General features: G+C 40.1%; 3 protein-coding genes across 6 annotated transcripts in view; 1 reads left to right on the plus strand and 2 right to left on the minus strand.

Annotated features, from left to right (window-relative positions):
- Positions 1-4451, minus strand: part of utp20 (UTP20 small subunit processome component) — a 37783-nt gene extending 33332 nt beyond the window's left edge. Inside the window, exons 1-7 of one of the 3 annotated variants that reach the window (XM_034162950.1) lie at positions 4293-4451; positions 3208-3288; positions 3018-3084; positions 2761-2893; positions 1707-1895; positions 1226-1307; positions 995-1132 (exon numbers count right to left, since the gene is read on the minus strand). In XM_034162950.1, the coding sequence (XP_034018841.1) occupies positions 995-1132; positions 1226-1307; positions 1707-1895; positions 2761-2893; positions 3018-3084; positions 3208-3288; positions 4293-4343 (741 nt within the window). In that variant the 5' untranslated portion in view covers positions 4344-4451. The remainder of the gene's footprint in view (positions 1-994; positions 1133-1225; positions 1308-1706; positions 1896-2760; positions 2894-3017; positions 3085-3207; positions 3289-4292) is intronic. The other 2 variants (XM_034162949.1, XM_034162948.1) reach the window with 2 other exon arrangements.
- A 5223-nt stretch (positions 4452-9674) lies between these two features.
- Positions 9675-20029, plus strand: slc5a8 (solute carrier family 5 member 8). The gene is made up of 17 exons (XM_034163434.1): positions 9675-9927; positions 10185-10304; positions 10447-10512; positions 10607-10658; positions 10744-10811; positions 11825-11863; positions 12035-12150; positions 13266-13406; positions 15855-15984; positions 16066-16154; positions 16233-16342; positions 16453-16520; positions 17225-17311; positions 18856-19061; positions 19158-19261; positions 19696-19784; positions 19866-20029. Exons 1-17 carry the CDS (start codon positions 9709-9711, stop codon positions 19986-19988), a joined length of 1827 nt encoding a protein of 608 aa, XP_034019325.1. The 5' UTR covers positions 9675-9708; the 3' UTR covers positions 19989-20029.
- Positions 20030-22443: 2414 nt separating this feature from the next.
- lyrm5a (LYR motif containing 5a) lies at positions 22444-24594 on the minus strand. 2 transcript variants are annotated; one of them, XM_034163629.1, is made up of 3 exons: positions 24490-24594; positions 24227-24299; positions 22444-23755 (listed from the first exon to the last, which is right to left on the minus strand). In XM_034163629.1, exons 2-3 carry the CDS (start codon positions 24269-24271, stop codon positions 23543-23545), a joined length of 258 nt encoding a protein of 85 aa, XP_034019520.1. In that variant the 5' UTR covers positions 24272-24299; positions 24490-24594; the 3' UTR covers positions 22444-23542. The 2 variants fall into 2 exon arrangements, with proteins under 2 accessions (XP_034019520.1, XP_034019521.1); XM_034163630.1 differs by having other exon boundaries at positions 24457-24493.
- Between the last annotated feature and the right edge of the window lie 1906 nt (positions 24595-26500).

The raw sequence follows: 26500 nt of genomic DNA on the forward strand, positions 1-26500 counted from the left end.
GTTGGCCATCTCTGTTTATTTAATCTCTTTCTACAGTACACTCAGCACAGCACAGCCACAATACACTCAGCAAAACAGCAACATGCTTAGGCCGAGGCTGTGGGTATGACCAGGCAGATTCAAATTTCCAGCCCTGTATATGTGTTGGCCATCTCTGTTTATTTAATCTCTTTCTACAGTATACTCAGCACAGCACAGCCACAATACACTCAGCAAAACAACAACATGCTTAGGCCGAGGCTGTGGGTATGACCTGGCAGATTCAAATTTACAGCCCTGTATATGTGTTGGCCATCTCTGTTTATTTAATCCCTTCCTTCAGCTACTTTATGTTCTCAACTGTTAAGCACCTGACTGTCCTGTACAACCCAGTTTGCCTTCCTGCATGAATACCTTCATTTTATGTTTGTAAAATTGCAATGTAAAAACAGTGAAATACACCACTACCTCAATTTTGATTCATTGATATTTACATTTACTGTTACCTACCTTCTGTGTGTAATATTGTTATAAATTTGATTGCAACACAAAGGCTGCATGAAGGATTTCAAATGTTTCTGTCTTTTAACCAAGTATTTCCACTTAGTTTGGGGAGTCCTCCTCTTATAGTTCTGCTGGACAAACTTTAGCCCATTAACTATTACATTTATAAGACATCAGCATTACAAAAACAAATGTTGGGCAGTTGTTTTGATTAAAATGATTGGCATTTGGCTTATGTCTAAAACAGGTTAACCTGGGCAGCACCGGGTACCCCAGCTAGTGTATAATAAAATAGAAAACCACAATAAGGTCAAGTCACAAACTGCAACATCCCATAAATTCTGTATATTCTGTGTAACTAAAAAGATGCTTGTTCACTTGGAAAGTGGATCCACTGGAAAAACATAACCTACTGTATGTCTCGGGGTGCTCCTGTGGAACTGTGCCGAGTACTCTATCGCTTCTAAATTAAACAAAAACTCTGGATAAGGCCTCACAATGATAAACTCACCTTCTCAGCACAGGAGTGGAACATATTTCGGACACCTTTGCTCATCTCGAACAGCAGCTGGCCTACTCCTTCCACCTTGCTCGGGTTCTGCTGCAGGTCCGAGAAAATGTGACTCAGGAGGGTGTCAACATCTGGAACCTGTTGGACATAATATGTTTGAGTAAATGACATTCTGCTGAGCAGACAGTGGAGCCAGGACGAGCAAACAGTATCTGCATGCAAGAGAATTACCTTTCTCATCAAATAAGAGAAGCTCTCTGCAGCAAAGTTGCGGATGTGTTCCTTCTTGTGGGCCAACAGTGTGCTGTACAAACTTTGGGTCAGAGAGACGTATACTTTAATCATCAATAATGTTAATAATACTCAACAAGCATGAACAATGTTAGTTTTCTGGAACTGTCTTCACTGATGAGACACAGTTTCACGCTTCAATTAAAAGGATAATTAACGTTTTTACAACCCTAAACACACTGTTGAGTGACAGCATTAAAAACTGTGGTTTGAGTCCATTTAGAACTCAGCTACAGACAACTCATTAAACCCTTTATATGTGTTCTCTTTTAATAAAGGTTTCATACAAGGGATTGCTTCAACATAACTAAAATTGCAAAAGTGAACTTGTCCGACACTGTGCGTACGCATGTCAGACTGAAAATGGCACGATACAGCTTCACCTGTGAAACAGTGTCACACAGTGTAGGTGACTTTGCACCTGTAGATGTGGGCGATGTCTTTCGCCATGAGCCTCCAAAGGTATTTGTAGAGGAAGGAGAGGCAGGTGAAAGCCCATTCCAGCAGTTCTGTGTCCTTAGTGTCCAGGAGTGAAGTGATTAGGACAAAGAAGTCAGGAAAGTGGGGGTAGAAGTCAGTCTGCAGGTCCCTGGCCAGCTGCACCACCAGACTATAGGTAGGGAAGAAGCAACACAACTGAACTGGTCATCAAGAACTGCGTGATAAAACTGAATGGCAGTAACAAAACTGTAACTGTCCTAACCTCCATCTCCAAGACCAACCTCAACCTTGTGCAAGTTCTGAGTAATGTATAATCTACAGGAGCAAGTCTGAGCATGACCAATGAAGACCTTGTAGAACTGCATACTAGGTTTCGGAGATGCAGGCCCCTGGTGGGCACAATTAGAACTGAAATGCGCCCGACATGGAAAATGACTGAGGTTTTAGTGAGGTGACCTTGTGTACCAAGGTTCGATTTGATATACAAAGTCTTTGTCAAGATGTCACATAAAGAATGATTCTAAAACTTGCCCTCCCCCCCCACTTCAATGGCCAATGTTAAAGTTTTGTCTGAATGACCTTTAATATCGACTTTAATCTTGTTACACCAAAGTTTTTGTCAAGGTATCACATACATACACAATATTACAGCGTAGTGATTAAAATTTGAACGCACCCACCATCAAACATTTCCCACATCTTAGTGAGGTGACCTTGTGTACAACGTCTCAAATTGACTCATGAAGTGCTCATTAAATATTGCACACACAATATTTTAAAGACATGGACCCCTGGTGGCCACAATTACCAATGAAATACACCCAGCATCAAACTTGTCAGAGGTCTTAGGAAGGAGATGTTGTGCACCAAGTTTTACCTTGATGCATGAAGACTTTGTCAAGATATCTTCTACACATTGACTGCACGGACAAAAAGATGGACCTCAGCGGTTTCTAGAACTGCTGTGCCTTTGTTAACAATCTATATACTCAAAAGTTACAAAAAACTATAAAAATACTAATTGGGCTACTTACTCAAGGAGCGGCTGGTAGGCCAGACTGTTCTTGACTGCTAGGTGGGTTTTCAGACTCTCCACTATCGCATTCTGATGGAAAACCAGCAGGTTGAATGACTGACTCTTGTTGGATACCTCTTTTAAGAATGTTGCTGGGGGTGAAATGTAATAATTTTGCATTAGCACCAAACACAGAGAATCCTTGCTCAAGAGTGAAAGCAACACTAACTATAAACTGACGTTATAAGAAAATATCTCCAAATATACTTTACATACTGAAATGTTCTGTCAAGTTGAGATCTCTCCATTTTGTCAGTCCTTCAAAAAAGTATGTTTCTACTTCCTGCAATGAGAGAAAAATGTCAAGCAACGAGAGACAATTTTTTTTAAGAACAGAGAAGATTTCTACACATAACTGAGAAGTTTGATTTCTCTTTTTTTTGCCCGGATGACCGTCTCAACATACCTCTGCATAACTTCCAGTCCTGTCAATGCGATGGATGATGTCAATGCTGACATTGGCAAGTCTTTCAGCAAAAGTCAGAAACTGAAAATGACAAACCACACAGTTTTGTAATGTTCAAGAGCTGATACACAAATCTATCAAACAGAACAAACTAGGAGCACTTTGGCTGGTGGGAAATCACATCTCTTATAATCACAAAATTTTGATTATGACGAAGTGCCTGATTTGTTACGTGACAACTCAAGTAAAAACTTGAATAAATACAACGGTGGCAACTAAAGAAAGTGAAACAAGCTTGTGCAGCGTATCTTCACCACATCCACCACACTATGGACCACTTTAAGGGCACTGGATGGCAACCACCCAGACACCCATTCCATCCCCATCTCCAGGAAGTAACCATGTATCGCCTGCAACCAGGTGAATCGTGAGCATGCCCTTGACTTTCTCCAGTTGCTGGGGTCCTCAACACTAAAGCACCTGTGTGCTGGATCATGCACAGAGAAAAGCCCCACATGGACAAAATCCTAACATGTCATTCCCTAATAATCTAAGTGATACTATTCATTTGAACCTCAAGTAACCATTCAATTGAAATCAGTTGAAATCAGAAAGGTCAATGGTTAGCAGCCAAGCATCACAACCAAAGATTATTTTCATTATCGGGTCAATTATTGTTTAGATTAATTCTTTGGTCCATAAAAGAAAAAAAATGGTGAAGATCATTGGTCAAACCCAAGATGACATATTCAAATATCTTGCTTTGTCCACAACCCAAAGATAACCAGTTTACTGTCAGAAGTGTTCAACTTGGCGTAATAATAAAAAGATATAATACAATTGTTGTAAATGAAAAAATCCTTGCAACCCAAGGTGGTGTAAAAATAAAAAATAAGTCCAAATAACGAAATGCCCAGTTCTTCCAATTAGGTCACGTGACTTAACTGGACATCGGAAGGAAAGCACACATTTTAAATGCTACATTTTAAAACGTGGATAAGCTGCAAATAAACTGAAGCCGTAATAAAATACATCAATTTAAATTCTTTGTTTGATTGTTTCAGGAAAAGCTGCAGCTCTCTTACCCTGTACGTGTTCTGAGATTTGTGATGCGAAGACTTCGATTTGAGCTTCATTTCTGCCGCGTTTCCTTGTTAATTTTTTTTTTTTTTTTTTTTTTTTTACAAGAGAAATCGTGTGTTTCGCAAGCAGACGTGCGACTCAAAAATTATTTCGTCTCTTTTTTACCGCAACTGTTTACACACACGCCGACAGCAGGACGCAGCCATATTGAACAAAGCATTGTGGGTACATTTTCTGCCGCCGCTTGGTGGTCAAGCGAGAAATCTCCCTTTACTTCCGCTTTCGTTTGTGATGGCGACACCACTCATTTTTCGTTGAGTTTTTAGGGCCAGAGTAGGACAAAGTCATATGAGGACCCTATTGTAATTGTGCTGTTTATTATTATTATTATTATTATTATAATTCCGACTTTTCAAGCCCCAATTTCGGCCTTTTCTCATGCTCAAAAACTCACCAAACTTTCCAAAGTCGTTCAGCCAGATCTAAAATTCAATATTTTGGGGGTCACGCACATGCACGCAGCGAAATGGCGCCCCCTACAAATTTTCAAAAACATTCCCCATTTTTTTTTTTTTTTTTTTTTTTTTGTCGTAGCCTCACGAAATTTGGTACACATATTTACCATGCTGGGACACACAAAAAAAAGTCTCTTAATGTTGTAGAGGTAATTTTTGCCATTTTGAGCCATTTCCACTACTTACATTTGAACAAACTCATCCTAGGGATTTCATCCAGTTGTCTTCATATTTGTTACACATCATCATGACCCCATGCTGATCAAAAGTTATCAAAATTATTTCTGAGGGTCAAAAGGCGTGGCTGCAAGGATTCATCAAACGTTGGCGAACGTTTCAGAGCATGCTGTTTCACTTCGAAAGGCTGTCACGCCCACATACTTCATCGTAGATCCTTCAAACTTGCTGAACATGATGAGGGCTGCCCTGAACATCCACACATATTAACTTCCCACCTAAGTCATATCAACCCCAGGTGGTAACAGGAAATGTCCTATTTTTACTTTAACAGGTACTGATGTCACATAGTTAACCCCATCAACTTCATTCCACTTCTAAAACACACAGAACAAGTTGGTGAACATACATACTGATCGCCGTGAAGCTACGAGTAATGGTGACCCTGTGGCGGCGTGCCGAATATCGATCCTTCGCCATGAAATTACATTCTTTTGATGGCTTTAATTTTGTCATATCATCATGAAAATTGATATGCAGGTAAAGAATGATAACCTCTTACATGTGATAGGGGCGTCGCCCATGGGTGGGACAAAATGCCTCTATAGCGCCCCCTTGCAACTTTCAAAAACCCCTCCCCATAGGGATTTTTTGGAGTAGGGAGATGAAAATTGGTACACACGTGTGACTTGCATAGACATACAAAAAATTCTCTTGCACCATTGGTCTAATCCAAACAGGAAGTCAGTCATTTTGAATATTTGTGTCATTTTGACGTGATTTGTACACGTTGTATTTGAACTCCTCCTCCTATAGGGATTTTGTCCAATGTACTTCTAATTTCTTTTAGATCGTCCACAGACTATACTGATGAAAATGCCAAATGTTTAAGTTGCCCTATTGAGAACAATGAATGAATCAACAAAGACAAAATCAGAAAGATACTCATTAGTTCATAATGCAATCAAAGGAAAAATGCTGTGTCATGTACCCAGAGGTCAGAATGGGAGTCAGGCCTGGCAAAGTTGTTAACACAGTAACTCAAAAACAAATATGACAACAACCCCAATTCCAACAAAGTTGGGATGTTGTGTGAAATGTAAATAAAAACAGAATACAATGATTTACAAATCCTCTTCAACCTATATTCAATTAAATACACCACAAAGACAAGATATTTAATGTTCAAAGTGATAGACTTTTTGTTTTTGTGCAAATATTTGCTCATTTTGAAATAGATGCCTGCAACACATTTCAAAAAAGCTGGGACAGGGGCAACAAAAGACTGGGAAAGTTGGTGAATGCTCAAAAAACACCTGTTTGGAACATTCCACATGTGAACAGGTTAACTGGAAACAGGTGAGTGTCATGATTTGGTATAAAAGGAGCATCCCCAAAAGGCTGAGCCGTTCACAAGCAAAGATGGGGTGAGGATCACCACTTTGTGAACAACTGCGTGAAAAATAGTCCAACAGTTTAAGAACAATGTTTCTCAACATTCATTTGCAAGAAATGTAGGGATTCCATAATCTACAGTCCATAATATAATCGGAAGATTCAGACAATTTGGAGAACTTTCTACACATAAGCGGCAAGGCCGAAAACCAACATTGAATGCCAGTGACTTTCGATCCCTTAGGCGGCACTGCATTAAAAATGGACATCGTGTAAAGAATCTTCCCGCGAGGCTCAGGAACACTTCAGAAAACCATTGTCAGTTAACACAGTTTGTCGCTACATCTACAAGTACAAGTTTAAACTCTACCACGTAAAGTAAAAGCCAGACATCAACAACATCCAAAAACGGGCTCAAGCTCATTTGAAATGGACAGACACAAAGTGGAAAAGTGTGCTGTGGTCTGATGAGTCCACATTTCAAATTGTTTTTGGAAATCATGGATGTCGTGTCCTCCGGACAAAAGAGCAAAAAGACCATCCAGATTGTTACCAGCGACAAAGTTCAAAATCCATCATCTGTGATGGTATGGGGGTGTGTTAGTGCCCATGGCATGGGCAACTTACACATCTGTGATGGCACCATCAATGCTGAAAGGTACATTCAGGTTTTGGAGCAACACATGCTGCCATCCAAGCAATGTCTTTTTCAGGGATGTCCCTGCTTATTTTAGCAAGACAATCCCAAGCCACATTCTGCACGTGTTACAACAGCGTGGCTTCGTAGTAAAAGAGTACTAGAGGTACTAGACAGGTACTAGACTGGCCTGCCTGCAGTCCAGACCTGTCGCCCATTGAAAATGTGTGGTACATTATGAAGTGCAAAATACGACAACGGAGACCCCGGACTGTTGAACAACTGAAGTCGTACATCAAGCAAGAATGGGAAATAATTCCACCTACAAAGCTTCAACAATTAGTGTCCTCAGTTCGCAAACGCTTATTGAGTGTTGTGAGAAGGAAAGGTGATGTAACACAGCGGTAAACATACCACTATCCCAGTTTTTTTTAAACCTGTTGCAGGCATCCATTTCAAAATGAGCAAATATTTGCACAGAAACAATAAAGTTTATCAGTTTGAACATTAAATATCTTTGTGGTGTATTCAATTGAATATAGGTTGAAGAGGATTTGTTGAAGAGGATTTGCTTATTTTGTCTCTTATCTCTGGCCAGAAATAGCCTGTCTCACTGACTACACCTGCTCCTAATCCATCATCCATTCAATGTCCAATTACCATCCAACAGGTGGCAGAGACATGTTTGAGATATTACATAGGTTAAAAAAAACTTTTTTTGATTGAGCTGGTGATGGTTTGACCCAAAAATGTAATAGTGTGTTTTTGAATAACCCATTTCACCTCTGATCCAATCAGTTATCAATGATGAAATTAAAAACTGGGAAAAACAGGCATAATGAAACTGCATGAAACTTTAATACTGAGTATAAGCATCAGCAATGCAATATTCTGCTGCAGATCAACACAATAAATAAAATGTGACATGAGCATCAATATATCCGGCTGCTGTCTTCGATGTGTTAGTGCCTGGAACATACTGTGCATCAAGTTTTGTTACAGTTGTCCGTACGTGCTGTGCTGTTCTTGCGGTGAAATGCTCATCAAAACTGAACAGCATGTACTGGTTTCACACTGAGGAACAAATACAGCAAAAGTAATTTTTCAGAGCAAGCAAAAGAGGGAATCCTTTTGGAAATAAAGTACTCCGTGAATGTGAAAAACTTTCTTTTCTCCTTTCTTTGTCCATTGTTGTCAGCTACATTTTATCAAGCTTGAAGATGTTTATTTTGTAGCAGAGAGTACTTTTCTTGGACAATAGCCTCTCAGTCCATGATGATGCACACTCTTGACCTTGGACAGAGACAGTGACACCGGTGTTCTATTATCTTCTAGTTCATGGCAGGTCTTTGCCTTGGTGGTTCCTAAACATCTGAATGAATTTCTTCCAGAATTTGAAGAGACAAGCCAATACATTTCAGAATTCATTAGGTTACGTCCATCATTGGTCACATCATCATAAACACCAGTGACCCACTTCCACTGGCAGGCATACGTACCCATGCTGTAACACTGCCGTAACCATGACAGAAGATATGGTGTACTTTATGTGACCGCAGGACCTTTGTGGCCGGAACAGCGGTGGGATCGAACCCAGACGGCTCGCACTACCAGGTCAGCCAAAGTGGAATTCCCCGTTAGCCAAGCTAGCGGGGACATCTTTTCAATCAGGACCCGGGACCTTCATCCCGCTACATTTAGATCATGAGTTGTTCCCTTACTTCTACTCCTTTCTTCCCCATAATTCTTGTACAGTCATGGTCCAAAGAATGTTCTGGAACTGGGAAGTCTTTATTTATTAATTAACTGTTTCCTATGAAAGTTTAATCGCGTCTTGTTCTTGAGTGTTACCAATGGTTTGGACCTTGTTCTCAACCCTCTGGATTCGCATTAATGAAGGCATCCATGATTGTCGACTTTTACAATAATGCTTACCTCCTCTGGTGTTCTTGACTTGGCTAGATGTTGTGAAATGGTTTTTCTTTACCAAGGAACCAATCCTGCCATCATTCATTTAGTTAGCGACCGTGGTCTTCTGAGGATTTTGCTGTTGCTTAGCTCACCATAGCATCCCCATATACCAAATCATTGACTTGGACACTCATGAAGTTTCTGTTATTTACCCGATTAGTCTATGTTATTGTTTTCATTGTGCAAATGTCTGCAGTGACGATGGCTTCTGAGTGGGCCCCCTCATGGAGGACGCCATGTGGCAACGCTATGTTGCTACAGTAGCCCAAAAGGGACAAAATTACATGATGTTAGGGTTAGAGTTAGCAAGGGAGCATGGACTTCCCCTCATCAAAGAAGTAAAATTGTGACTATCAGTGGCAAAATGCAATTTGCAACCTCACCACTAGGTGATACTAAATCTTACACACTGTAGCTTTAACTTCTCTCTTGAAGTAAACGCCTGTGTAGAGCTTCTTCTCTTGGTCTGCTGACTCCTGGAATGCAGACACACAAACTCAGCTTCTCTCCCTCTCTTTCTCTGTCTCTCTCCCACACACACACACACACACACACACACACACCACACACACACACACACACACACACACACACACACACACACACACACACACACCTACATAAAAGGTTTCAGTGTGCCGTTCAGAGGCGAGTGAGGAGGTGATGTACCAGGGCATTGCAACTTTCTGAGTATATTTTTAATGTGCGCTGACTTTCATCACGATGGCCGTGGGCTACTTCGCAGTACAAGACTATGTGGTGTTTGCTGTCATGCTGGTGGTGTCTGCCGCCATCGGGGTCTACTTCGCCTGGGTTGACAAGGGTCGTGTGAGCTCCAAGGAGTTCCTCACGGGAGGCCGCAGAATGACGGCCTTGCCTGTCTCTCTGTCTCTGGTTGCCACCTTCCTGTCTGCCATTTCCATGCTGTCAGCCCCAGCTGAGGTAAGGTCAAATATCAAATATATAGATTATTTTCAACCTACCATTCCTGGTTCTCAAGACCAGGCACCTAAGTGGCTCTACTCTACTCTTTTCTACTCTTCTATTTTACTCTTCCTTTTTAGATATTTAAATTTACCTTAGGATACTAGCATAGTTCCACCTTAGAACTGGAATATAATATATAAGATATACCTTACTGAATTTTCATAGAACACATGGAAAACTCCAGGATTACGCATGTTCTCTTTTTTCTTAAGGTGTATCGCTATGGAGCCATCTTGGTATTTGCTTGCCTCTCGCTCATTTTTGTAATGGTGGTGACATCTGAAATCTATCTGCCGGTCTTCTATAGGCTGGACATCACCAGCACCTACGAGGTGAGAACGGTTTTATTCAAAAACAAATTTGTACCATGGTGCCGTTCAATCGGATGAGTGTTGTCTTGATCACTTTGGTCAAGAAATTAGCCGTTGACTGACATGATTTAATCTGATAGATTGTGTGTCTCATTTCTTTCAGTATCTGGAGCTACGTTTCAGCAAAGCAACCCGTCTACTGGGAACAGTGCTCTTCGTTATTCAGGCCGTGAGTAGGAAGCCGGGTGACACAAAATGATTGTACGAGTCCAACCTCAAAAGCTAGATTTGGCTTTTTATTTAATGGTAACTCTGCATCACAGGTCCTCTACACTGGAATGGTTATTTATGTCCCAGCACTTGCTTTAAGCCAAGGTATGGTCGTTTAATTCTACATTACTAATTCCAACATGAATTTACTTGTAACCGTTTGGTTTATCTTTACCTTTTCTCCACCCAGTAACTGGTATGAATGTATGGGGTGCCGTCATTTCGACAGGCATGGTCTGTACATTTTACTGCACACTGGTATGTACAAAAAATACTGAATATTCAAGTTGTATTGTTTTGTCATGAAAATGCAACAAGTTAAGGCATGAAATTTTTCAAGTACCGTAAACTACTGTGAGGTGAGAATTCTCCATTTAACAATTATTGACCATTACCAAAATTACAGTAGATAGTACAAATTTATGACCATACCCAACCATTATAAGCTGTAAAACAAGATATTATTCAAAATGTATGAGTTGCCACTGAATATGTATCCCATGAAGGTCAGGTCAGTTCTGGGAGTATGTGCTGGTGCACATTGCCACTTCCACCACTCTACAGAACTGTCTTGGATCCTAGATAGCAACCAGCCAGCCAGACAACCAATCCATCCCAGCCTCTTGAAAGTAATCAACCATCATCACAGCCAAGAGAAACATGGGTGTCATCTTGGCTTTTTCCAGTTTCTAGGGTCCTCAACACTGAAGCAGCTACATGCTGGATCATGCCTACAGAAATATGCCACATGAACAAACTGTCCTAGTTGATGTTCCCACATGATGCAAGTGGTACAACTCATCCAAGCCCCCGTATGTAACTGCTTGTTTGGCGCAAAGCCATTCCAGTGGTACGCAAGCATCCTCTAAAGAGACCCAGTACCAAGACATCCAGTTGTCACCTTAGGTCACTAGTTAGTGTCCAAGTCTTACAACCACAGAGTAAGATAGGAAGCACCAGAACTCTAAAGACCTTTGTTCTCCTGCAAAGATATCAGCACTGCCAAACATCTCCGTCCAGGGACCTCATACGCTCTTCCCAGGCACCTCTTGATATCAAAGTCCAATTACCCAGAAATATGAATGTCACTACCGAGATAAGGGATTCTCTGTTTAAGACAGGGTGATCGAACCGGCCTTGTTGGACATGACCAAAACACGGTGTTGTAAAAAGTTTTAAAACAGCAATGAGAGAAAAACTTCTTGAGGAATCAATTTACTTGGATTTGAAGGTACAACAAATATAAAACTTTCAATGATGTTATTTTACAGGGTGGTCTAAAGGCAGTGGTGTGGACGGACGTGTTCCAGGTAGGCTTTTAAGGGTACGACATCACATCAAGAAAATGAATAAATTTAATCGACAGCCTCTTTAGGAAAGAATATTACTTCAACAAACAGGAAATCGCAACCTGTCTAGGATCAAAAGTCGGACATCTGTGCTAAATAAACAAAAATTAATCCACACTATTGTCCCTCTAGGCTGTTATCATGTTGTCAGGTTTTCTGGCTGTGATCATTAAGTCCGTGGTCTTTAAAGGTGGAGTCTCCACCATCATTTCAGATTCCCAGCAAGGAGGGAGACTCAACTTTTGGGAGTGAGTATAAGAAAGAGTCTGAATAAGTCTGTGCCAACTGCCAAGTAGGCACTTCTCAAAAATGGAGCGACCATGCAAGAAGGAGATGAGTGATGGAAGCCACCAAGACACACATGACATCTCTGAAGTAGTTACAGGCTTCTGTGGTTGGAGAAACTGTGCATAGTGCAGCTTTGGTCTGTTGCATCACCAGTTATACAGCTTCATGATGGAGAGGTATAGAGGAGGCAAAATTTCAGATGCAGCTTGCCAGAAAGCACATGAAAAACAAACCTTATTCACTCCACTCCAACATGAGGATGTGAGTGATGATGCAATAGACAAACGATGCACCATTCTTTACTCTACTCACACCTATAGAAGCATATAATCCTTTCAGAGCTGTCATATGTGTCTTGGTGGCTTCCCTCACTAGTCTCCTTCCAGCACGGTCAATCCATTTTTGAGAACCTACTTGTCACAGATTTGCCATACAGTACCATACTGTTTGGGTTTCTTAACGAAACATATTCAATGACTTGGAAATGTTCATGCATCCATCTCCTGACTTGTCTTAAAAAAACTGGCTGTAAAATTATTGATTAAATCCTTATATTTAGAATAAATTGCACCCGTCCCAAACTTTTTTGGAGTGTGTTGCAAGCCTTAAATTGAGAAATGGATGTATATTAACAAATGAAATGAAGTTGACCACACAGAACATAAAACAGATTTTGTCCCAACATTTTACAGTTTAGGGCTGTACTACTACATCCTTGAAATGCCCCCAGGTGGCGATTGCATGAAGTAATGTACATAATGAAGGTATTCCTTGTATTCAGGACAATATGGCATGTCATAGGACATGAACACTATGGTGCCCCCTTTTGTGATGTGTGATGGCCACAGGTGGGATGAAGTCACCATCAAGTCATGAATCAGCAAGTCCCAAGTCATAATGACCACCAATTCTTTGCAATTTGAGACTTGACTTGGGACTTGTAGATTGATGACTTGAGAATGACTTGACAGTGCTTCGTCCCACCTCTGGTGATGGCCAATATGAAAGTTTTGCATGGACATTCATAAACACAGCTGCTTTTTATATATAACATTCCTTCTCTTTCCAAATCCAGCTTTGACATGAACCCTAAGAGGAGACACACCTTTTGGACAGTAACCATTGGAGGGGTGTTTCTGTGGACTTCCATCTATGCAATCAACCAAGCCCAGGTTCAGAGATACATGTCCTGCAAGACCATCACTCATGCCAAACTGTGAGTGGCCTTTTACTGGTGGAGGTATTTATGAGGTCTGTCCATAAAGTATAGGTCCTTTTAATTTTTTTCAAAAACTATATGGATTTCATTCATATGTTTTTACGTCAGACATGCTTGAACCCTCGTGCGCATGCGTGAGTTTTTCCACGCCTGTCGGTGACGTCATTCGCCTGTGAGCACTCCTTGTGGGAGGAGTCGTCCAGCCCCTCGTCGGAATTCCTTTGTCTGAGAAGTTGCTGAGAGACTGGCGCTTTGTTTGATCAAAATTTTTTCTAAACCTGTGAGACACATCGAAGTGGACACGATTCAAAAAATTAAACTGGTTTTCAGTGAAAATTTTAACGGCTGATGAGAGATTTTGAGGTGATACTGTCGCTTTAAGGACTTCCCACGGTGCGAGACGTCGCTCAGCGCTCTCAGGCGCCATCATCAGCCTGTTTCAAGCTGAAAACCTCTACATTTCAGGCTCTATTGATCCAGGACGTCGTGAGAGAACAGAGAAGTTTCAGAAGAAGTCGGTTTCAGCATTTTATCCGGATATTCCACTGTTAAAGGAGATTTTTTTAATGAAAGACGTGCGGGCGGATTGCAGCGTCGGCTCGCAGCCGCCGCGACGCTCCGCCACAGGAAAAACACCTCTGTTGGAAGCCTTAAGGACAAGTTGGAACATCTCCAGCTGATAAACAATTTCTCATATACTCACTCCACTGAAAGCCATCAAAAGCCGCCTGGATTTTACAAATGGTTATCAACACGGAGGTGTTTTTCCTGTGCCGCCGCACCGCGCCGGCTGCGTCCCGACGCGCGGACCCGTCCGCACATCTTTCATTAAAAAAATCTCCTTTAACAGTGGAATATCCGGATAAAATGCTGAAACCGACTTCTTCTGAAACGTCTCTGTTCTCTCATGACGTCCTGGATCAATAGAGCCTGAAATGTGGAGGTTTTCAGCTTGAAACAGGCTGATGACGGCGCCTGAGAGCACTGCACGACGTCTCGCACCGTGGGAAGTCCTTAAAGCCACAGTATCACCTCAAAATCTCTCATCAGCTGTTAAAATTTTCACGGAAAACCAGCTGAATTTTTCGAACTGTGTCCACTTCGATGTGTCTCACAGGTTTAGAAAAAATTTTGATCAAACAAAGCGCCAGTCTCTCAGCAACTTCTCAGACAAAGGAATTCCGACGAGGGGCTGGACAACTCCTCCCACAAGGAGTGCTCACAGGCGAATGACGTCACCGACAGGCGTGGAAAAACTCACGCATGCGCACGAGGGTTCAAGCATGTCTGACGTAAAAACATATGAATGAAATCCATATAGTTTTTGAAAAAAATAAAAAGGACCTATACTTTATGGACAGCCCTCGTATTTACCAGGACACAGGATGCGCATCAGTAACTATTCTTCAAACACTGAACATTACCATGTTTCTTTCTGTCCATCTTTACGGGAACTTCCTACTAGCCCTAGGGTCCACTAGTGTTAATCCTAGGGTCCACTAGTCCTAGGGTACACTAATCCTCAGACATGGGGCCAAATACAAAAGTATTTGTATCTGAAAATACTTCAATACATTTTTCGGAGTATTCGTATTGTATTTTCTGATTTTGAATTCAAAGTATTTGTATTTGTATTTCAAATACATCGCCGATCCCAAGTATTTCCAAATACTTTTTCAAATACTTTTCAAACTTGGGAATCTCTGTGACAACGTGTTGAATACAGATTGTGATAGTTTGTTTATTGCCTGTGATATTATAATAGTGAATGTGTGATAAAACATTCAATCCTTTACTTATCAGTAGTATTTGGTCATGCTATTTTCACAATAAATTGTCACCGGTTTATCTGTTTTTGTGTTGATTTGTTGTTTATAGTTCATAGAAAGTATTTGTATTTGTATTTGAAATACTCAAAATATAAAGTATTTGTATTTGAAAAAGTACAAAGTATTTGTATTTGGAATTCAAAAATCTAAAGTATTTGTATTTAAATACAATGCAAAGTATTTGACCCCATGTCTGCTAATCCTCAGGTTCACTAGTCCTGATTAGGGTTTGGGTGAACTTTAAAATCAGTTTGGGGTTGCAATATACACCATCAACTAATATAAAGAGGTTCGGCCTAGTGGACCCTAGGACTAGTGGACTCCCTGATGTTTTCTCATGTCAATGCAACGTTGATTTATTTGATGGACCCTCCTCCAAGCCTTCCTTTACTCCATCCACTCACTTCCACCACTTTTACTTCTTATGTGACATCAACTACAATACATTTGATGTTATACTCAAAACACACCTTTTACTAATTGGCAAATGAGTATCCCCACAAGCACCTCAGCCAAATCTCGGCCAGAACCATTGGACCTCCTCAGAGGTAAGGTGCACTCTCAGCGCTCTCTATTTGCCCATGTGAGCTGCAGATATTTGTGATCCTTCTTCCAGATCTTTGTACATCAACTTATTTGGACTGTGGGTCTTCCTTCTCACCTCCATATTTGCTGGATTGTGCCTTTTCTCAGTCTATAAGAACTGTGATCCATGGACAGCTGGACTGGTCTCTACACCCGATCAGGTACAGTATGGTGATGTAAGTCAGTTATTGCATTCTGACTGGCTAGTGCTGCTGATCATGTGTGTTGATCCTTCTCTGCAGATGATGCCATATTTAGCGATGGACATCTTGAGAGACTACCCTGGCATTCCAGGACTGTTTATTGCAGCGGCATATAGCGGCTCGCTAAGGTTTGTATTCCATATGCTAAAATCAGATAAGTGGTAATTTAATAACATTTATAGATTTTGTTACTATATCAACCGCAGCACAGTGTCTTCCAGCATCAATGCATTGGCCACAGTGACAGTAGAGGATATGATCAAACCGTACACCAGTTTGTCAGAGAAATACCTGTCCTGGCTCTCTAAAGGACTAAGTAAGGACCTACTTCTTGTGTACACTCTGTAAAAATCTATAAATGTGATTGAAACAATATGAATAAGACTTAAATTCAGCATGGCTAAAGTCTTTATTTTGTATTTGCAGCTTTCTTATATGGGATTTTATGTATTGGAATGGCTGGATTGTCTTCAACCCTGGGAGCAATAATGCAGGTACACAGATCTGCAAATGCATGGATAACATAAACTCTAGATATGTACGACAGCATGTATTAGTTGGGGAAACAACCACAATGACACTTGAAATGGTGCTCCTAAAGGGTAAAAAAAAAAAAACCTAAACTAAAATAGGAAGTGTATGCAAAAATAAACCATTTTAATTTTGTGTTAAGGTTTTTGAAAGTACACTTTAAATAACAAGAGTTACAGCACAAAAGCTTATCTGTGTTACTGCAAGTAGTAAAGTTAAATGTGTAAAGCTACTGCCGCTAAACATTTTCATGAATGTGACTAACATTAACATAAAAGCATCAACAGCTTTTATTGTGAAAGTCATGTGTGAACATTTGTAAATTATACAGGATTTTGTTGATGTTAGCTGAAATCAGATGTTAGCTGTTAGCTAAAGTCTTCCTAAAAACAGACTTCAAGCATTATACAAACCCCACATTTTTGTCTGGATGTTACTTAAAAACGTATCATGAAATTTGTGGCATGGTTGTGGCACACAACTGTTTGAGAATGAATAATGTTTCGCTAGGGTTAGCTAAAGTCTGATGTCAAGTAGTTTTTACAAAAACACGCTAATGGATGTTGTGCAAAAGCGGTAGTGGAGGACTGCACTCTCATTGTAATTGTGTAATTCATACTAAATTTTGACTGAAATGAGTCCAGATAATGTGTATGTCTTTGTACAGGCTGTCATCAGTATCTTAGGTGTTACTGGAGGTCCTTTACTTGGTCTATTCACACTGGGATTCCTGTGTCCATTTGCTAATTCCAAGGTAAGTCAGTTCTTCTTGTAGCCAGTGGCATTAAGTTAGCCATGCTTATCCATACATGTTTTGTGTCTCATTAAAAACAAGACATTGTTTGGTATTTAAAATGTTGTTCCAGAATAATTTGTTGTTCCACATAAGCGGCTCTAGGGTAGAACTTCCAACAGCACAATCACAACCCTACCAGAAAATGAACATTCGCCCACTCAAAGTCCTGTTTTCGAGATTTTCAAATATTCCAAAAGGACATTTGAGTCCTGTCACAACCATGGCTTTTGTCATTTAAAAGCACTTACTATTTATTGTTAGTTCTATCTGTCGTGTAATTTATATGGTAATTAAATGCAGGCACCCTCACCTAACCTGAGAACGGATCATTATTAGTTGGTCTGAATGTCCCTAAATGTGACTGGAGGACTTATTTTTGAGGCCGGGACGGCGGTGGGATTCAAACACCAGACTGCTCAAACTGAAGACCAAAACTCTACCAGGTCAGCCAAAGGGGAATTCCCCGCTAGCCAAGCTAGCAGGAACATCTTTTCAATCTGGACTTCACCTTGCTACATATTTCCCCACCATTTTTGACTTCGTCCCACAGTCACAGGTGCATTTAAGCATATTCTGTGGCTACCCACATCCTGCCAACAATGCCAGTTTGTGACCGGAGGACCTATCGTTGTGGCTGGGACAGCGGTGGGATTGAACACCGGACTGCTCAAGGTGAAGACCAAAACTCTGTCAAGTCAAAAATGGTGGGGAAATATGTAGCGAGATGATGTCCGGATTGAAAAGATGTTCCTGCTAGCTTGGCTAGCGGGGAATTCCCCTTTGGCTGACCTGGTAGAGCTTTGGTCCTCCGGTCACAAACGTTTGTGACTGGAGGACCTATCTTTGTGGCCAGGATGGCGGTGGGATTCGAACACCAGACTGCTCGAACTGAAGACCAAAACTCTGCCAGGTCAGCCAAAGGGGAATTCCCCGCTAGCCAAACTAGCAGGAACGTCTTTTCAATCTGGACTTCACCTTGCTACATAAAGGACGCCAGTCAGCTAGTTTAGCTAGTTTAACCTCTGCATTGTGTATCTAGTCTCCATTCCTATATTTCAGAAGGCCAAAATCCATGGGCTCTGCCGTCTCTGCCGAGCGTCTTTTGGCATTGGGGAGTGAGGTTTACTGACTACAATATGCACAGTGACCCCTGCTGGCCTCCATCACACTAGCAGGCTAACAGCACGCAGCAACAGTAGTGCTATGAATAAGTTGTTCAAAACAGCAGCAATGCCATTCTGTTCTCGAATGTTCCTCGGGATTTGAAAATTGCTCAGTAGCACGTCCTCGTTCAGCTTCTGGCAGCGGGGAAGTGCTAAAACTCTGGCCGCCCGCCTGTACGCTCCTTGCTCACTTCTCAGACATTACTCACATCCAGCCTGATGTACCGTTAAAATATTGAATAGTCACCCACCAAACCCTACAAAGAAAAACCTCTAAAATCGCAACTATTGTTCCATTACCTTATTTTAGTAGGATAATGATCTAAAAATGCCTTTCAGGGAGCTTTGTTAGGTGTTGTGTCTGGGCTCGTTGCATCTGTGTGGTTGACTGTTGGAGTCCAGATTTACCCTCCACCCCCTGAGCTGACGCGGCCTCTGCCACTGACCACGGACGGCTGTAACTTCACCGCAACGCACAGCGTCAACAGGACCTCCACCATGGCTCCAACAGTACAGCCAAGCACAGCAGCGCCCCTACAGGACAGGTAAATTATTATTAATATTACAACAATAATAGGTATACTTCAATTACAGAAGATGTAAATGTAAAAATGATGGGTGTTATTTTGTCACATCACCAGGCATTTTATGGCTGATAACTGGCCTTATATATCCTACCTCTACACCTGTCCCATTGGAACTATAACAGCTATCGGTGTGGGAGTCATAGTCAGCCTGCTTTCAGGTATTTACAAAAAAAAAAAAAAAAAAAAAAAAAAAATATATATATATATATATATATATATATATATATATATATATATATATATATATATATATGATTGCCAGCATTTGTATGTGCAATAAAAACTTTTTAATTTTGATATGCTTATTGGAAAATCTGTCTATCCTTGACACGCCTAAAGAAGATTACACCTCACTACAACCGTGTGGTTTGTTAACAAAGCAAATTATTTCCACAAAGATTGGTACACTGTTTGGACTTCATCTGGAAAAGAAAGTATTTTGGATTGGCTCCACCAATCGGAGTGGTGGAACCAGCTTAGGGGAACTGGGCGCGTCTGCCAATATGTGCCACAGTAAAGGATGTCACAATTGACAGGTATCACTTCTCATTTTCTTACTGTTTGTTCTTGAATCTTCTTGTCTTTACCTCAGGAGGCTTGAAAGCGAAGGTCGACTCAAGGTTTGCTTTAATGAAAGAAGATACAAGTTTGTACTATATATTTGTGTTTTTCAAAAAAAATGTAAGTGTTGCAATTATGAACGTCACAGCTTGCAGGCCGGGAGTATCTACTGATTTCTGCTTTGTGGTCTTCTTTTATCAGGTCATGAGACAAAGAGGAATGTGTGACCTGACAAAGGAGACAGAGACCAAAACTGGCAACACTAATCCTGCTTTCTGTGACATTGTGATGGACTTTAAAAAAGAACATTCCAACACTGACTAAGATGGTCTTTGCTTTCAATCCAACCTTCTGTGGTGATTAAATAATAACATGGACACAAGAAAATGTAGCGCTAACATAAACTCTCTCTGCCTTATTCCAAGATGGAGTAAATTCATTTTTTTCCTCAAAATTCTACTCACAACACCCCATAATAACATGAAAAAGTGTTTTTTGGAAATCTTTGCAAATTTATTAAAAATAAAAAGCTAAGAAATCACGTGTACATAAGTATTCACACCCTTTGCGCACTACTTTGTTGATGCACCTTTAGCAGCAATTACAGCCTCAAGTCTTCTTGATCATGTCACAAGCTTGGTGCACCTATCTTTGGGCAGTTTTGGACATTCCTCTTTGCAGCACCTCTCAAGATCCATCAAGTTGGATGGGGAATGTCAGTGTACAGCTATTTTCAGATCTCTCAAGGACATTCCTAGAGTTGTCCTGAAACCACTCCTTTGATATCTTGGCTGTGTGCTTAGGGTTATTGCCCTGCTGAAAGATGAATTGTTGCCCCAGTCGGAGGTCAGGAGCGCTCTGGAGCAGGTTTTCATCCAGGGTGTCTCTGTACAATGCTGCATTCATCTTTCCCTCAATCCTGACTAGTCTCCCAGTTCCTGCTACTGAGAACCATCTCCACAGCATGATGCTGCCACCACGCTTCACTGTAGGGATGGTGCCTGTGTCTATAGGTGTAGATCTAAACATCTGTGTTTCTGGCTAATGGGCTTTCTGACAACACAGTTAGGGTTATGTTTTCTACTAAACCCAACTGATTTTGTAAATACTGGGCTTTCTGAAAATAAGGGTATCCCCAATCAACATGTACTTGTAAAGCACATGTCAAATAACTACCATTGACCAAGGTGCTGTGCAGTCAAAAAACAAATAATTGCACTGTTCAACGTAATTCTGTCACTGATTGTCTTTTGTCATCTTGTAAAAAAAAGACCTATGACCACATCCTTCTGGATGTCTTGTTGATGGAAATGCTAGAATATAGGATGATGTCTTTATTACAGCCCATCAAATCTTTGTATGACTGTAGAAACAACCTGAAATACTTTCTCACTTGATGATCAGCTCCAAAAGATTCTGAATCTCAAGGTAAAGTCTGAAATGGAGGCCCGAGGATTGCATCTCTGCTGGTTGGTGATGTAGTAAGTCTGGTGGCTTCTTCGCATGTTCTCAAGTGCGTACTGGGACAGTCTGCATTCGAAAACCAGCACCTGCAAATCTGAGGCGATGGTACTCTGCTGCACAGTGATAGATTTCACTCTGTGATCTAGGATTATGTTTCTATCCCAAGTAAAGGGTGTTGAGTATCATGGAATAATAGATTGTCAGAAAAATTGGGATGATCTCATTGTGAGAACAATGTTTCAACCCTCACAAGATCACAGACACGAGCAGCCAAAATATGTTTTCTTCATAAATAGCTAATATACAACCACTGGCAAAAGTTATGGAATGTTAATGATGGCTTTCGTTTAGCTTTTTTGTATGTAAATCCCATTTCCTTTAGGTGGTTTCTTACAGTTCGGTCACAGACGTTGACTCCAGTTTCCTCCCATTTGTTCATTTGTTTTGTTGTGCATTTTCGATTTTTGAGACATATTGCTTTAAGATTTCTGTCTTGACGCTTTGATGTCTTCCATGGTCTACCAGTATGTTTGCCTTTAACAACCTTCCCATGTTATTTGTATTTGGTCCAGAGTTTAGACACAACTGACTGTGAACAACCAACATCTTTTGCAACATTGCGTGATGATTTACCCTTTTTTAAGAGTTTGATAATCCTCTCCTTTGTTTCAATTGACATCTCTCGTGTTGGAGCCATGATTCATGTCAGTCCACTTGGTGCAACAGCTCTCCAAGGTGTGATCACTCCTTTTTAGATGCAGACTAACGAGCAGATCTGATTTGATGCAGGTGTTAGTTTTGGGGATGAAAATTTACAGGGTGATTCCATAATTTATTCCTCAGAATTGAGTGAGTCTATATTTTCTTCCCTCTGCTTGGTCTAAAAAAGTAACTGTTACTGACTGCCACAATTATTTTTCCTGATTTCTTATAGTGTTTCTTAAAGCCAGAAAGTTGCCATTTGAAATGACTTTAGTTTTGTGTCATGTCTGTGATCTGCTTTTTTTCTACAAAATTAAACAACTGAATGAACATCCTCCGAGGCTGGTGATTCCATAATTTTTGCCAGGGGTTGTATAACCATGAGAGATGGATTAACATCCAGAAGTGGTTCAAAGTGAAACAGCTGCTTTGAGGTGGTTGAGAGTACTTAGTATTTGGATACATAGATGTCTCTGGCATAATCGTTGAGCAATTCTGTATATCCCATTGAGCCTGGGAAATATATGCTATCATGATCACCCAGGAGCTAATGGTGGATGTGGGTGGAGAGGTGCCATGTATCAAACAAGGGCAAATATCAGAAAAGGAGAAGATGAACTGATATTATTTATTACAGTTTTGCTATATTTATTTTCCAAAAAACGTACCTATGCATACACAGTCATGGACATTAGAGGCTCCTTTAGACATCTGACCATGTGCTTACATATGCACTGAAATACATTTGACAGCGCTGTCATGTTGTTGAGTGATTTGATTCAGTGTGATAACACGTTCTCTGTAGATTACAGATGAATGTGTGATTCACTACAATAATTCACATTGTGGCAATCAGCTGCTTTTATGTTTGATAATTATCCAACATAAAACCAGCTGATCACCATGATCTTGTATGGCAAAGTACATATTTTGATTTGATTTAAAAAAAAAAAAAAACACAGTCTGTCTTCCAGACTATTTGGAGAAAAACTGCCAGCAGCAAAGGCTTGAAAACAAACATTTTCTGGCACATCTTTTAAGTGAAAAAGGAGCAAAAAAAAAAAGATTTTTTTTTTTGTTTTGCTATACTGATGAGAAAAATAACATTTTCTGCACATTAAATGAGTACAAATCACCTCGTTCCTTGTATTGTGAAATTAAACACTGAATTTTTTTGTATACAAGTTATGTATATTATATTATAAGTAAACTCTATTAAAGCTGGAAATCTGAACTATTAGAACATCTTGAACAATTATGCATCTGACTGCAAAAAAAAAAAATCATTTTGGCAGCACAGTGGCTTAGTGGTTATCACTGTTGCCTCACAACAAGAAGGTCATGAGATCAATTCCCCTCTTGTGGCCTGTATGTGAAGAGTTTGCATGTTCTCCCTCTGTTTGCGTGGGTTCCCTCTGGGTGTTCCGGCTTCTTCACACACCCAAAGACATGCCGGTTAAGTGGACTGTTAACTTTAAAAAAAATTGTGCTTAGGTGTGTGTGTGTGTGCGGGTGTGAATGTGTTTGTCTATATATGGCTCTGCGACAGACTGGTGCCCTGTCCAGGGTGTACCCCACCTCACACCCTGTGACTGCTGGGATAGGCTCCAGTCCCCCATGACCCTTAATTGGAGTAAGCAGTTGAAGATGATTGATGAGAAAAAATAATTTTTCATACAGTCTCTCCATTTTCAGAGGCCCGATCTTCTTAATTATTGTTCTGGTTCATAGTACCTCTGCTTCATTGCACGATATTTTCTGAGGAAATAAAGAGCCTCAAGCTCCTTGATGACAAACTCGCCACGGGCCACAAGCTTCCTGATCTTTTCGGGGTCGGTCACATCTTTATTCTTCATGAAGGCCCTCTTCAGACGCTCCCTGAAATAGGCTGATCCCTGAGGGTAATCACGTCCAAGATACAGCAGCTGTTTGGGAAAACAAACAGATTTAAACATTCATATACAGAAACAGCACATCAGTCTTTATTACTCCTGCTGAAGTTTGCAGTTTGAATTTTCTTTCAATTTATATTTTATTGAGATAAATTTTTAGATTTTTTTTGCCTTTCAATTGAAATTTGTTGTTCTTTTATGTCTTTGTTACAGCACCTAAATGGGTTATGGTTCAGTTTTTTTAATGTATACAAGGGTTGCAAATTTGAACAAGAGTTTCCCATCAGGCACACTTCTGGAAATCTTGTGTTGCTGCAGAATTCCAATATTGGTCATTATTATATGAATGTTAGGAACAAGCTCGAAATAAGCAATTACATTTTGGAAAAAAAAAAAAAAAAAAAAAATCGATATACAACCATTTAACAAAATGTGTAAGCATCTTAAAATATGACCAAATCTGCTTATACTCGGCAGATGTGGCAACATTGTTTTCGTCCTTACATTTTTGTAAACTCTGATAACTTCACCCTTCAGAGGGTTGGCCATATCACCAAGAAACAAGCACTTTATTCAGCTGAAACGACAAGACAATAAATACACACTCAATAAATACAACAGAATGTGTTAAAGTTAGATGCAGCTTAGCATTAATTTAATAACACGCTTGGTAGCAAGCATTTAAAACGGGCATTTACGACATACTATCCAATAACCCGACGTCAAAAGCTCACCCATAAACAGGTGTTTCTACTGGGCAGACTTACTCAAAGATAATAAAGACAATCACTTCTTTTATCTTGCTTGCCCTTCCTTTAGCTAAACACAACACACTCATTTGTACTGTAAGTCGCTCAGTTCAGTCGTAAATGATAACAAACCCACTACGCATGCGTGTTACCATGGTTACTGTGTCGCGACGTGAAATTTTGAAGCGTTTCGCGGATCGGTTCATTACTGGAAGCGTCGTAGAAAGTCGAGTAAACTCGGGCTCATTCGTTTTGCGCTACGATTGGTTGAAACACAATCACATGAAAGAACGGCGCCATGTTGTCACTCAACGTTATTTTAGTATATTATATTATAGGTAAATCCTTTGAGTTAAAGCTGGAAGTCTGAACTATAAGAACATCTTAATTCTGTCATTTCAACTCCATTGTGTTCTATCGCTGTACAAATATTTATGTATCTGACTGTAAATGACATATTTAGCAGTGTTTTTTTATTTTTCAAAATAAACTCTTTGGAGTGTTATTTTTGCATCTGTATCTGCTTGTTTGTTTGTCTATATATTTTTAGCCTTAAATAACTACGCTGATTTTTTGTTAAACTTGGTGGAAGCTGGTGCGGGGGACAGAGAAGAATTAATGCTAATTTGGAACAAATCCCAAACAGCTGGCAGATATTATTATGATTATTATTAGCTAGGAAGCAAAAAAATAAAAAATAAAAAAATAAAAAAAAATCTAAAATGCTAACCCAAAATATCAACCACGTCTTTCACGAAACGAAAACTGTCGTAAAAGTTTCTCGAGTTCTGAACACAGAAATCGATGGTTCTGAAGCGCGGGCGTCAGCTGGGACTGTGTGAGCCAATCAGAAGTACTCAGTGCACAGCGCTCTCAGCCAATGAAAAAGAAGAACTGCCTCCTTTTCTGCGCGAGATCAGCCAGTAACCATTGGTTACCTGACGCTGTAAGAGAGAACTTAATATGGTGAGACCGAAAAACGTTTTTAAATAAATAAGTAAATAGATTTATGTGGCTAAAAAATATGATCATACGTAAAGATTATTTGTTTCAAATAAATGCCAATTTTTAGCGACTAACTTCAATAATTAACAACAGGGACTAGTGCTCTCACCCTCTCTCTTTCTTTTTTATGCGTTTCAGGATTTTTTTACCCTGTGCATTGAAAATCATGCTTTAAAACATTTCAGTAACCTTTTCTCTATGTTCTCTCCTGTCATTTATAGCCACCCAAGAAAGCAAAGGTACGAGCAAAAGACAGGCAGTAATCTAGGCAAAGATATGCAGGGGCGGATCCAGTGGCGTAAGGAGCCAACACCGCCAGCCCCCCCCCCCCCCCAACCAGAACGCATGGTGACGTAAAGTCAATAGAACAAATAAAAACAATAATCATAAACAATGTCATAAACATTGTTTTGAAAAGTGAAGTCACGTGACCACTACATTTTCAAACGTGAGGCATGAATAATTATTTTTGATCAAGTGTGGCCGAGAGAAACAATCAATGACGTTAATGTGTTGATTGATACGTTTCTATATATCATTATTTAATTAATGCATTTCATATTTTTGTTATAGCCCTGCTATACACCTTAATTGGAGTAAGCGGTTCGAGAAAATGGATTAATATTTTTGTTATGAATTAGATGAAAATAAATATTTATATTATATATAATTTGAAGGCCCTCAGACATAATGATAGAACATTTAAAATAAGCTAGGTGATGTGTGTTGTGACTTGGATGGGTGTGTTGTAGACACTCCCCAACAAGGGGATCCAGGGGCATGCCCCCTTTGAAAATTTTAAAAATCTATAGCCTTTCTAAGGCAATATGTGAATCTAAATACTGACTCTTAAATCATCGCTAATATGCAATTTTTATTATTTTTATTTCAACACTAGAAAGCTTCTAATTCTGCATGTAGCAGCATTTGTCAATCAGCCTTGTTTTATACAAGCTCTTTTCCATATTTTATATTTTTATTTTTGGTCAGCGACTCAAAGGTAGAACCCCCCCCCCCCCACACA

The sequence above is a fragment of the Thalassophryne amazonica genome, chromosome 22, assembly GCF_902500255.1.
Source record: "Thalassophryne amazonica chromosome 22, fThaAma1.1, whole genome shotgun sequence".
Lineage (NCBI taxonomy): Eukaryota > Metazoa > Chordata > Actinopteri > Batrachoidiformes > Batrachoididae > Thalassophryne > Thalassophryne amazonica.